The sequence below is a fragment of the Schistocerca piceifrons genome, chromosome 3, assembly GCF_021461385.2.
Source record: "Schistocerca piceifrons isolate TAMUIC-IGC-003096 chromosome 3, iqSchPice1.1, whole genome shotgun sequence".
NCBI classification, from domain to species: Eukaryota; Metazoa; Arthropoda; class Insecta; order Orthoptera; family Acrididae; genus Schistocerca; species Schistocerca piceifrons.
This window is the reverse complement of record NC_060140.1, coordinates 67124495-67138684: the sequence shown is the minus strand read 5'-3', so window position 1 is coordinate 67138684 and position 14190 is coordinate 67124495. Positions and strand designations below refer to the sequence as shown.

At 42.4% G+C, this 14190-nt stretch overlaps 1 protein-coding gene across 1 annotated transcript in view; it reads left to right on the top strand.

The window, feature by feature from the left end:
• Positions 1-13845, top strand: part of LOC124788395 (arylsulfatase B-like) — an 87744-nt gene extending 73899 nt beyond the window's left edge. Inside the window, exons 7-8 of the mRNA XM_047255661.1 lie at positions 7895-8077; positions 13382-13845. Of these exons, the coding sequence (XP_047111617.1) occupies positions 7895-8077; positions 13382-13845 (647 nt within the window). The remainder of the gene's footprint in view (positions 1-7894; positions 8078-13381) is intronic.
• The last annotated feature ends 345 nt before the right edge of the window (positions 13846-14190 follow it).

Sequence of the window (14190 nt, the reverse complement as noted above, 5' to 3'; positions counted from 1 at the left end):
ATCCCACTGGAACAGTGTATTTAAAGTCAGACGTTTTCTGCTACTCTATTGTACTAGATAAAGAGAGCAAAGAATCTAAGTAACAGATTACTATGAAACCCTCAAGTTTGTACTGGAGTACTGGCTAAGCCAGAGAGGAGTTTCCCATAATCATCTGATCACTGATGGGGTGTGCCCAATTTCACTGACTATTACATATTACTTTATAGGTGCTTCTCTGTCTCTTATTTTCACAATTTTTCGAATAAAGGACCTGTAATAATTGGAATAATTCGATGATCACCATACAGAATATTCGTATTCCTCCTAAGTATGTCTCTTCAGAGTAAGGACAAAATTCCCAGAATGTGATTTTACTCAGTTAACAGACGGATTACGTGCTAGGTTTGAGTCTGCGTCACAAATCTTTACATCATGGCACATCGTTTTGAGCGTGTGCAAACGCGGCTGCTTTAAATTATATTAAATGTTTATCGCAGTTAGTTAACGAGGAAATAAGGGTGTTGACGTGATTCGAGGCAGTGCACGAAGTTTTGAAGTTCAGATTTTTTAACTGATATTGGTGAAATCTTTCCGCTCGGTTACCGATGACGAACGTTACTGTAATCGAAACTCGGTCAGAAAGCTTTGCGTAGTTTCAGTGCCTGTAGGTGCTTGGTTTAAATACAGATACAGAACAAAATAGTCCGCCATGTCGTTTAAAGTTCTAAAATATGCATAAATAATTGCTCAGTCATTACTACAGAGAAATTTCTCGTGATACTATGTTAATTTTGAGGTTTACTTAGAGCACTTGCCGCTGTTAATCTCGTTTCTTTTAACTGCTTAGTTCAAAATCCAGTTTATGGCTATCCACTCGTATCAGGAATGACATTTCACAAGTATGGGAAAACCTTTTAAAGAGTAAAAATACTTCGAAATCTCATAGAATTTTAGAAGTCCAGATACTGACTCGAAATCTCTTGCCCATATATTTAATTTTGCCTAAAGGTTGCTGGAAGCACTTACGTGGCGGAGTTGGTTAACTAAAAATATAGTGAGTGTTGTAGTGATTTTGAAATGTGACTTACAGTAATAGTATTAAGTCTACGAACGTTATGGGCTGTCTCATCCCTAATGAAGCATTTCCTATTATTTGCAATATTGTGATGTTGATTTACATCTCGACTGATTACATTAAAGAGCAGTGTTCTAGTCGAACGACTGTACTGCAAAGAGATTAAAGGACTCGCAAAACAGTTACGTTATGGGCGCTGAAAGAAAGTCAAGTGAAAAGTAATTCAGGTCGTTTGGTTACTTTTGGGTATGATAGTACCTCTTGGTTATTTTTGTTTCTTGTGCACGGTGCCGTGGCAGAGGCATGTTTAACTGCCTAATGTTTCGGCTTCCAATAATGATTCCATCGTCAGTGTCGAATAACTCAACAACCAGGATTATTTACAGGTGTCCATGCAATGATCGGTTCGTGTCGTCATCGGATCCGTGCGTATATCGCAGAGTCACACCGACATATGTTATGTAGCTTATAGTGGGGAAGATTTGGCGGCGTTTGCTTGATATAGCACTAAGGTCCACAACCCTAGTTTAGTTTTTCTTTTCTGTTAGAGCTGTTCTTGTGCTTTTCAATTGCTGTGGCTTCTCTGCACATCCTGACGTAATAATGATTAGATCTCGCCTGAACAATAGCATCGGAGAAATAAATTTGGCGGTTCCCCGGTGCCAATGCCACTGCCGATTTTCACTGTTTTCCAGACGACAATTTATCTTGTGTTCCTTGAGAAGGGTGTCGTTTTTGTCGTTCGTACGTGCATACGACAGCATGTTGTCTGCTCCAAAGGGATAAATCGGGTGTAGCAGATAACGGTCGGACACCGGGGAACCTTTCAAAGGTCGTTCAAATGGCTCTGAGCACTACGAATAACTTTAATAGGGAAGGAGGAGAATTAAAATTAGACAAGCTGCGTGCCTTAGAACTAAATCAAGTATACAGCGCCATCTCTTCTGCATTACAAGCTCCGCAAAACATGTCGAGGCGACTCCACAATTTTAGGAGACACGAAGCGACTCTTGCGTTGATACACATAGACGCTCCGGCTTCCTGGTCTTGTTTGAAATTGTAACTGCTTTCTAACATGTTATGGTCTCTGATGACGTCTCCAGCACTGGAAAACGAAACGTTAGGCAGAGAAATTTGCCTTTTACCACAGTCCAGTTCCCAAAATATGAAAATCGTGAAGGACGCAAATACAGGTCGTGAAATTCTGCGTTCTGTACATCTTATTTTTATTATTTTCGTCGGTTTCAGAAGAAACGCAGGTGGATGTAGCAAGAGTATTTACCCAGGCGGTTGCTATTTAATGAATGAGTTCCATTACAGTTATTTTAAAATGGTAAAATGATGTGGGAGGAAGTGCTCTCTCGAAATTTCGATAGTAAACCTCTTCCTGGTGCACAGTGCCTCCCTTGTCTGCATCTCGGTAACACTCTCTGGCCAAGTAAACGATCCTATGACGAAATGCGCCACTCTTCGTTGGATCTTCTCTATCTCTTATATCAGTGCTACTGAGTAAGGATCCCAAACGCGTGAACAATATTCAAGAATCGGTCGAATAAACGACTTGTGGGCCGTTCCCTTTGTGGATGAGTTACGTTTCCTTAAGGGGGGTAGGACGTCAACCGGGTCGACTTGGAGCAGGAGAGGCACCACAGGGCATTTTAATTTCCACTGTCTATACTTTCGCAAATAAATTCATAAAACTTCGTCAGCATGACCCGTTAGGATTCAGAATTCACACTCGCAGCAGTGGAAGTTCAAAAACATAACAAAATAAATTGTTTTTGCATGTGAAATTTCATCATTTTTTTCAGTTAAATTTTTTTGCATTTGTTGATATAGGTACACTTTTCTCCATAACTAAGAGAGATCCTCCGATGAATTTTGGACATCATACAAACATTTCTTACAGGTGTACGAAACTCTAGAATTTACTTCGTTTATGAAAAAATGAATGAGATGTTACATTTTAAACTACATGTTTACAAAAAAGTCAAGTTTTATAGTTAATTATCTAAGTTTCTACCAGAGTTGTCAATGGGTTTTAAAATTATAGGGTTTTGCATTAAGGGGTTTGTGTGTAATAAGCATGCTCAGTTTGAAACTAATAGGATATTTATTTTGGGTGTTACATGTGCCTAAGTACATACAGTAAGTATTTAGCATTCTTTTGGGATTGTCCAGTACCATTAGAAGGTGCTTTTTCATTTTCTAAATATGTTTCTTCCTTTTCACATTCCTGTGATGCACTCTTCTTCATTTATTCACCTCCAAGAGTGATTTGTCTGCTTTCACTACACGCTCTCTGTCAATCGGATACAAAGCTTTCATGCAGTTCACTCTAAAATATATTTCCTGCTTTGCACGCCATCATTAAAACACCAAAATGCATCATAAACACCAATAGCAAGTGTATTTCTTCAAACAAAAATGGTTTTTCTCAATCTTTCCCATTCACATGGGTTCAGACTTTCATTTGGGTTTTGGGTACAGCCATGAAGACATTTCTTCAATACGTTTTCATACACGAGGTCCCTTAATACAGGTTTGATGGCTTCCATTACAGCAGTTGGTAGAGAATACCTGCGATGATATTCTTCACCAGCAGCAATTGACATTTTAATAGCCACACTCCTTTTGGGCACAAGTTGGGGTTAGGGTTACTGTCTGAGGACATTTTGTGGAAGTATAAGGACCAAACTGCTTGCTTCAAATTTTTCAAATCCCCGTATTGCCAAACCATAATATGTCTGTTGCCTGTCAATTTCTGCATACGTCAGTCACCCTCTCCCTTTTATTCCTTCCCATCACACAATTTATCTCCTGACAAACCTTGTCTCACCCTTATAGGTCTGGCACCAAGTCTTTTCTGTACATGTCCAACACATTCTAACTTTTGCACAATAGTCTCAGCTCCACATGAAGCACGTTTTTGAACTTCAAGAAAAGCTTTTTATCACCATCACCAGCATCGTCGTACACTTAAGTCCAAATAACGTAGCTTATAATCTCTCAAACTGTTTTATCCATCAAACTATTCAGGAAATTGTGTGCTACAAAACAGGCACGTTGTTGTTGTTCAGTACAGAGACAGGTTTGATGCAGCTCACCATGCTACTCTATCCTGTGCAAGCTTCTTCATCTCCGAGTAACTACTGCATCCAGATGAATCTGCTTAGTGTACTCATCTCTTGTTCTCCCTGTACGATTTTTACCCTCCACGCTTCCCTCCAGTACTAAATTGGTGATGCTTTAATGCCCCAAAATCTGTCGTACCAATCGATCCCTTCTTTTAGTCAGGTTGTGCCACAAATTCCTCTTCCCCCCAATTCTATTCAGTACCTCCTCATTAGTTACGCTATCTACCCATCTAATCTTCAGCATACTTCTGTAGCACCACATTTCGAAAGCTTCTACTTTCTTCTTGTCTAAACTATTTATCATCCATGTTTCACTTCTATATATGGCTACACTCCATATACATGCTTTCAGAAAATGATTCCTGACAGTTGAATCTGTACACGATGTTAACAAATTTTTCTTCTTCAGAAACGCTTTCCTTGCCATTGCCAGTCAAAATTTAAATCCTCACTACTTCGACCATCATCAGTTATTTTGCTCTCCAAATAGTAAAACTCATCTACTACTTTAGGTCTCTGATTTCCTAATCTAAATCCGTCAGCATCACCTGATATAATTCGACTACATTCCATTACATTCGTTTAGCTCTTGTTGTTGTTCATCTTATATCCTCCTTTCAAGAAACTGTCCATTTCTCTCAACTACTCTTCCAGGTCCTTTTCTGACAGAATTACAATGTCGTCGGTAAACCTCAAGTCTTTTTATTTCTTCTCCATGGATTTTAGTTCCTACTACAAACTTTTCTTTTCTTACCTTTGCTGCTTGCCCAATATACGGATTGAACAACATATAGGATAGGCTGCAACCCTTACTCCCTTCTCAACCACTGCGTCCCTTTCACGCCCCCGTCTCTTATAACTTCGGAATTTGAAAGAGCGTATTCCATTCAACATTGTCTAAAGCTTTCTCTAAGTCTACAAATGCTAGAAATATAGGTTTGCCTTTTCTTAATCTATCTTTCTACATAAGTCGTAGAGTCAGTATTGCCTCGTGTGTTCCAACATTTCTACGGATCCAAACTGCTCTTCCCCGAGATCGGCTTCTACCAGTTTTCCATTCGTCGGTAAAGAATATGTGTTAGTATTTTGCAACTGTGACTTATTAAACCGATAGTTCGGTTATTTTCACACCTGCCTCAACACCTGCTTTCTTTGGAATTGGTATTATTATGTTCTTCTGGAAGTCTGAGGGTATTTTGCCTGTCTCGTACATCTTGCTCTCGAGATGGAAGAGTTTTACCATGGCTGGCTCTCCCAAGGCTATCAGATTTTCTAATGGAATGTCTACTCTCGGGAACGTTTTTTGACATAGGTCTTTCAGTGCTCTATCAGATTCTTCACGCAGTATCTCATCTCCCATCTCATCTTCATCTACATCGTCTTCCAGTTCCGTAATACTGTCCTCAGATACATCGCACTTGTGTAGCCCCTCTATACACTCCTTCTATACACTCCTTCCCTTCTTTGTTTAGGACTGGTTTTTCATCTGAGCTCTTGATATTCATACACGTCGTTCTCTTTTCTCCAAGGGTTTCTTTAATTTTCCTCTAGGTGGTATCTATTGTACCCCTAGTGATATGTGCCGCTACAGCCTTACTTAGTCCTCCAGCCCTCTCTGCTTAGTCATTTTGCACTTCCAGTCGATCTCATTTTTGAGACTTTTTCTCTCCTTTTCGCTTGCTTTATTAAATGTATTTTTATATTTTCTCCTTTCATCAATTAAAGTCAGTATCTCCTCTTTTACCCAAGGATTCCTACTAGTCCTCGCCTTTTTACTTACCCGATCCTCTCCTGCCTTAACTATTCCATCTCTCAAAGCTACGCATTCTTGTTCTGCTGTATATCTTTCCCCTGTTCTTGTTAATCGTTCCCTAATGCCCTCTCTGAAACTCTATAAAAACTCTGGTTCTTTCAGTTCATCCGTGTACCATCTCGTTAAATTCCTACCATTTTGCAGTTTCTTCAGTTTTAATTTACAGTTCGTAACCAATAAATTATGGTCAGAGTCCACATCTGCCCCTGGAAAGTCTTACAATTTGATACTTGGTTCCTAAATCTCTGTCTTACCATTAAGTAATGTATCTGAAATCTTCCATTGTGTTCAGGCCTCTTTCACGTGTACAACCTTCATTCGTGATTCTTAAATCAAGTGTTAGCTGTGTTTAAGTTATGCTCTGCGCAGAATTCTACCAGGCGGCTTCCTCTTTTATTCCTTACCCTCAGTCCTTATTCACCTGCTACTCATCCTTCTCTTCGTTTCTCTACTATCGAATTCCGGTCCACATGACCGTCTGCCTTAACCATCTGAATAATTTCTTTTATCACATCGTACGTTTCTTCAATCTCTTCATCATCTGCGGAGCTAGTAGGCCTATAAACTTGTACTGTTATGGTAGGAGTGGCCTTGGTGTCCATCTAGGCTACAATAGAGCGTTCAATATGCTGTTCGTAGTAGCTTACCCGCATTCCTATTGTTTATTCATTATCAGACCTACTCCTGCATAGTCATATTTTTGAAAAATCGATTTTTTTTATTTTTAACGTCCTACCCCTCGCCCCCTTAAGATTCTTCCAATGAAGCTGCTTTTCCAACTGTTTGTTTTACATGATCATTCCACTTAAGGTCGATCTGGAATGCTACTCCTAGATAGTATTTTACGGTTGATAGTGTTTCCAGCGTTTTACCGTCAATAGTGTAATTGTACAATAGTGGATTTCTTTTCCTATGTGTGTACAGCGTGTTACATTTGTTTACACTCAGAGTCAACTGCCAGAGCCTGCACCATTCATTAATACTCTGTAGATTGCTCTTCAAATTGATACTGCCTTCTAACGTAAGTGCTTTATTATAGGCAACCATATCATCTGCGAAGAGTCTTAAGGAATTTTCGACGCTTTCTGCTAGATCACCTCTATTGTATTAACGGCGCTGTTCGTTACATTACTCTCATACATCATACTACGTTCTTAATGTTATTGTTTTAACAATATCATTAGAAAGGGGAAATACTAGTACGACAATAGCTTCTGGCAAGGTCGGCTTATCATTTCAACATGTTTATTATTAATTACCATGATTTTACTGCCGGCCGGGGTGCTCAGAGCCATTTGAACCATGATTTTACTTTGCCCTAATTGTCGTGTACTGATACATATTTTAAATTAATTTTCCATTTCACTGTTTCAATCTCGACTAGACTGACGCATTCTCACCCATTGCTGTCCGTTGTGCCGAAACGCCACAACGTTTCTGAAGCAGAAGAATCGTAAGTCATAAGTCGTGACATCTGTAACATTGTATTTTGTAGATGCGGCGTTTTAAAAGGGAAATTCAGGTCAGGAAGATGGAAAAACTGAAGCAGAAATGTATGGTGTTGATCTGTTGTATGTCGAAAACAGCACCAACAGACGGACAATCTTTGGGGAATAAATTGTAACCTTTATAATTTGAGGGAATGCATCTTCATTTTAATTTATTATCAGAATACATATGCCCTGACGATATACTATAAATTGTTACAAATTGTTCAAATGGCTCTGAGCACTATGGGACTTAACAGCTATGGTCATCAGTCCCCTAGAACTTAGAACTACTTAAACCTAACTAACCTAAGGACAGCACACAACACCCAGTCATCACGAGGCATAAATTGTTACACCGCGTGGGGCGAGGAATACTGAAATTTCCTTGTATTCGCAGGAGGAAACGCATCTTCCCTCTCAGATGACCTGGACGGCGTCAACGTGTGGCCAGAGCTGGTGGCCGATGAACTACACCCACGCACCGAGCTGCTCGTCAACATCGACGAAAAGGCCGGCAACGCAGCCGTGCGGGTCGGCAATTGGAAGCTCATCAGAGGTAAGAGCGAGAGACACAGACACGGTGGAGTGTTGTAGGCTGGCAGACCAAAGGGGCGTCTCTTTGCACAAATTCCTGAAAATAAAGTTTGCATTGCAACTTCTGTCTTAGCATACACAAGAAATGGTCCTTACTGAAGCAGCCGCTTAATTTTTATACCTTATAACTATTGTTACACTACACACAAGGTGTCCAAGAGCCGCGTTATCATTTCAAAAACATCATAACTAGGAACTTAGCCGGCCAAATGGTGGTTTTCTCGTGACAAAATCACGCAAGTTTTATTCTGAGGGCTTCCATGGGTTTCATGTGGTGCTGAACACGAATTTCATGTCTGCTGCCTTGTGAGAGCTGGACGGAAAACGTAAAAAACAACAAAATATTCGCAGTTTCTTCATTTTCTTGCCTATATACCGGAGGCTATGGGTTTTTCGAAGGTAACTACTCTATGCAAAATAGACAAAATTTCATTAAAATTTCGTTACTCAGTTTTGATTTTCTGACGAATAATGTTGACACTAGACTGCGCAGAGAAGGATCTATTTTAGGGCCTTCGGCGTGAACATCAAGGGAGAAAAAAAAACACTTCCACCCTTTAAAAATCTAAGAATAAACATGTTATCTTCAAAAACACCTATACCACTTGGAAACACATTAAATTTCGTACAAAAGACGTCAGTACACTTCAATTTTCTGATAACGGGTGAGTGAGCGAAGCGAAAATTAAGAAAAATGCATTCTGCGCCCTAAAATCGAAAAACCCCTCCACATATTACTATCTCATCGGATCATGTGTATAGAACGCATTCGAAGACATTTTTTCGCGCATCGCGACTTCCTGTTCCTTTTCGTTTCGCAGCATATAGCGAATGCAGTCTCAATACTGTACATGCGAGTTCTACAACCTCGAGTGTCAACATATTCGCTGCGAAGGCAGAGTTCTAACTTACACGTTCCGCAGTAATACTGTGCCTTTCTTGGCCTCGCACTTCAGCGCAGCGTATTGGCGCGATGTTCTAGTGCGAAAGATATTGAACTGGAGAGGGCTCGATGAGGAACAGAAATACAATAACAGAGATGTATTTCAGTGGCGGTCGCCATAGGCTGAGAACTGTAAGTCATTCGGGGACGAGTGACAGTCAAGGTCCACCGAGAGGGCGGTCCTTGACAGTTGGTGTTAGTGAGCAGCGAGACGGCAGTCGTTGACCCTCAGAGAGAGGGTCCAGTGAGACAGCAGCTCTGAACTGTCACAGATGGCGTCCAGTGGGACAAGAGGTCTTGGACAGTCGTATAGAACGTCCAGCAAAATGAGGGGCAGGACGGTCAGTGGCAAGCTAGAGGACAGACTGGTGGCAGATTTCAGCGAGCACCATGCAGGAAGCACTCGCTGTTAGCCTGTTGATTAGAATATGGTGGTGGTTACAGCTGGCACATAATACCATGGATGATGTGTCGGCGATGACAGCGCTGCATATCGTGACAAACACACCACCAGCCGATGCAATGATGGTGTCGTGAATATCCATCAAAAGAAACCTGGGGTATTTATGTAACATTCAGTCTGTTTGTCTATGATATTCGGATGAAGTGTTGCCAATGGCTTGTAGGTGCAGCAACCCACGGTCCATGTCTGTACGGTTGGTTGTAGGATAGATGACTCCCTGGAATGTATACCAATCCATCCTTAAGAAGAGATGGTTTAGTCAGGCAACGCAGCATCTGAAGAGAGGAGGCACTGCCTTCATGCAGCGGGCCATGGTGGGAGGGTCTTCATGGCCAGGTCCAAACATGGATGGCGACCTGAGACACGACTGGACATATGGGGCATCTGCGGCCAATGGAAGACTGGGCTCAACCTTCAGCGGCTGCTGGAGATCCGACTGCGCCATTGGGTCGTCTACGGCTGATGGGAGGAGAACTTTACCAACGACAGCCACGGATGATGCCAAAGAAACACAGATACAATATGACAGAATAGTGAAAAATTAACTCGCCACGTAATATATATAATTTCACAGAATGGCCATGTGATTAGTGAAACTGAACATTTAAAATTTCTAGGTCTTCAGACAAATAGTAAACTGCCGTAGAAAGCCCACGTTCAGGATCTTGTTATATTCAGGATACAGTAATAGCTCAATACAGAAACGTTTAAAGAAGGAGGATGATTCTGACATATATCAAAGATCTGGAATATACTGTGTAAGAGTTGTGATACTCCATACTTAGACTAGACTAACAGAACACTTGAAATAAGGTGTAAAGAACATAAAAGAGCATGAAAATACAGAAACAGTCATTCAACATTTGCGGAACCCCTCCGACAAGAAAACTACCACCCTACCTCAATAGAAACATTCACTAAGAAGAAGCATTTCCTAGCCGTACAAGAAAACTTCTAAATCCAAAAACAGAAATAGTAAAGAATAAATTATAAATTACCAAACATTAGCAACCAAACGTTTTTTGAACTAAGAAAACACGTACTAGATAAATAATGACCCATTTGGACACTACGAACGTACTACCACATAATGTATGCAATCTATCCGCCCTAGAGCACCCACCACTGTATCATAGTGAAATAATAATTTATATTTATACACACAAAAGACAGGACAAACTAGCTCCCTCAGTACACCCCCTCACACCCCCACACACACCCACACACCCTACCACACACACATACAAACACACACACACACACGCACATACACACACACACACACACACACACACACACACACACACACTAATTGGTGTTTCAAAATTCGAATTACACGAACAATGTTTGAGTAGATGTGGAAGGTGTCTTGAAGAACAAAATTAGGATACAAAGCCACGTCTAGAGATATTACCCAGTGACGTTGTGGAGCGTCGAAGTTTCAGGCTCCGGCGACTGATGGTAGGCCCTACCTCCAGTAGCAGGCACGACTTCGTTCGCTAATGCATGCAGGCAGAACATCTCGCATTGCGCCTGACAGCAATGTGGATCTCGGATGGCACTGAATGCGGCCACGCCTGTCACACCATCACTGTAGAGACCGCTAACAGTGGTAGCTGCAGAGGTCAGTCACATTCTGTCATGTGCTGGCACACTGCATCAAGAAAACGTTCACCTGGGCCTCTTTCACCAAGAGCAGACGGCCTGGAAATATCGCATCTGCTACCGAGTGGGCTAACTGGCTAATGAGACTGTGTATTACTTACGCTCAGTTAAAGTTTGGACAGCAACGAGTATTTGATACCTTTGAGATTATACAGAACAGTCATCCTAACATCACAGGATTAGTCATTGACTACAGCTTCACACCAGCATGCTCATGCTAGCCAAAGTTATGAATGCATTTGATATTTACTTGTGTTCTTGAATCTATAAAATGTGCTAAAGTTACATGCAGTAGCCGGCCGGGGTGGCAGAGCGGTTCTCGGCGCTTCAGTCTGGAACCGCGTGACCGCTACGGTCGCAGGTTCGAATCCTGCCTTGGGCATGGATGTGTGTGACATCCTTAGGTTAGCTGGGTTTAAGTAGTTCTAAGTTCTAGGTGACTGATGACCTCAGATATTAAGTCCCATAGTGCTCAGAGCAATTTTTACATGCAGTTCCGAAGTGCTTTACCTCTCCTGCTCCTACTCGCTTCCTTCACTCACCGCCTATATTACAGAAGCAGTTCTCTGGAGCAGACCCACGCGCCGCCTATCCAGGCGTGATATAAAAGCCTTACAGCCTGTTCTCGATCAGATGGCGAGAGAGTCACGTTCATGTTGATCTGCTGTCCCATGAATGGGCAGGAATCTGGGCTAGAGATTCCGTTACTTCGCAGAAACTTAGTGAAAACACTTTCTGGCCGGCTACCAGCGAGGTGTGGGAATGACTTGTGTTCCCAGGCAGTCTTGGCGGGCAAATTCCCGAGTTTTCTGCAAAATCGTAACTGCGATTAGCTTGCTCAGGGCATAGCTCCGTGACGTGGCAAAATCGGCGCAGAAATTGACGCCAAGGCTCTCCATTGGCGGACTAGTAGTGCTTCAGCAATAGAGTGGAATTTTACGCCGATTTTCGAGTTGCTGATTGGAACGTTTAACCACGGCCACTGTCGTGGGGGCGGGAATGTTCTGTGTTCGGCTTGTACGGGTGCTCTTGAGAGAGTCGGCTCTCGCCTTTCGGTCAGAGTAAGTTACAAGACTGATCTCTCGCTGCCCTGGACAGCCTGCCTTCCGTTGGCTGTCTAATATACTTTTATTTAATTGTAACTGTTTGACGAAGTTGCTGAAGTGTCGACTTCAACTTAACTTTCAGAGTACAGGTGGCAATTGAGCGTTCTGCGTACAAGCGGCCTATGTTGTATGTCTTGAGGAGTTTTGGCTGAAGTTGACTGTATTGGAGTTACTGTGTGACTTCGCTTGTTAAATTCAATCACTGTACCGTCAGTGATTGTGTGGTGAGCCTTCTTCGTCTCCATCAGAGGGGCATTTGGATTGCTAAGAAGTCTTTAGTCTGGTACAGCAAGACCAGGATAATTTGTTTCGGGTTATACTCGCAACATTATCATCATCACGACGGGACGTCGAAGCAATCAGCCATGGCCTCCGGTACGCCAGATTGTGTTCTAGCAGTTAAGAAGACAGCTTGGTAATGTATGTCCGCAGCACCGGTAGATTAGGGATTTTCCTAGGTGATAATCAGAGCTCAGCAGCGCGCGCCTGTTCGTCTTTTTCTAACTTTGTTCTGTCTTGCGTGGTCATTGTCTGAGCTATCACTACTGTAGCAGCAATTAATGTTGGTTGGCTGTGTGTTTCTCTTAAGATTTGAGTTGCAAGGAATTGGCTCCACATACCACTGCGTCATAAATGTCACAGTCTAGTTTAGGGACTTCACCTTCACAGCATTTGAGTATCCAATTTGAGGCAATTTGCTGTATTGTAAATGTTTCATGTGTTTTGTTTATTATTTTCAGTTTAATCATAATAAATCATATTGTTATTTTGGACAGAAATGTCATTCTGTCAATCAGTAGAGCAACCCTTTCATTTCTCACTACGTTAATGAAACTTGCCTTTATTTAACTTATTTATCAAATTAAATTATTGCAGGTGCCAAACTCTTTTATACTCCACTTGCAGAGTCGATTAGTCAGTTCTCGTTTCTTTTTAATCCATGTGCAACAGCAAAAGTCGGGGTTAGAATAGGTAGGGGGGGGGGGGGGGCTTAAAGCATAGTTTATATATGAAGATTCTAGAAGAATTTAGTGCTAAATACACTGCTAGCCCCGGCACCTCGCAGTTTTGATAAGAAGAACTGATGCCCACATTTAAATATCTACCTAACAGGAACGCAGAAGGCAGAGGTGTACGAAGGAGCGAGCGGCTCAGAAGACGCGGCGTACACGCCCCCTTATGATGCCGAGCAGGTGTTGTCCAGCCCGGCGGGCCAGGCCCTCTCCAGCGCGCTCGGCAGTCCCACTCCAGCCGAGGAGGTGCTGAGGCTGCGCGCGGAGGCAACCGTCTCCTGTCCAGTCCGGCCCCTGGAGCCGCTGTGCTCCATCCAGAACAACACCGACTTCTGCGTCTTCAACATCCTGGAGGACCCCTGCGAATCCGGTGACGGTGTACCTCCTGAAGACGTCCTCGCCACGCTGCTGGACCGCCTGGAGGCTCTGTCGCAACCGCTGGAGCCCCAACAGGAGGGCGAGACGGAGCCCGACCTGGCTGACCCCAGGCGCTGGAACGGCACCTGGGTGCCCTGGACAGACTGCCTCGTCGACGAGACGGACGAGGTTTGCAACGTCGTCTGAAGGGCACTGGAAAAATTCACCAGTTACTGTACTTACGTTTAGACTGTATGGTGGTGCTCTTCCTATTTAAAATATTTATGCGATGTTTTGGGTAATCTCAGCAGCTTCAGTATCTATACAGGGCGTCCTAGGAGTATATGACAGGAACGATCATTCGAAGCGAACAGAAGTCTAGTAAACATGGGCACTTAAAAGCATACCTTAAGAGCTCTAAGCACTTATACATGCTCAATATTGCGAAATTGGTCTGTTCTATCATAAGATCTACGGTTTTCATATTTTGAGGGAGTGTAGTTTGGATCAGAACAAGAAAAAATCTCCAGAAATAAATACAGTAAGAGCTAT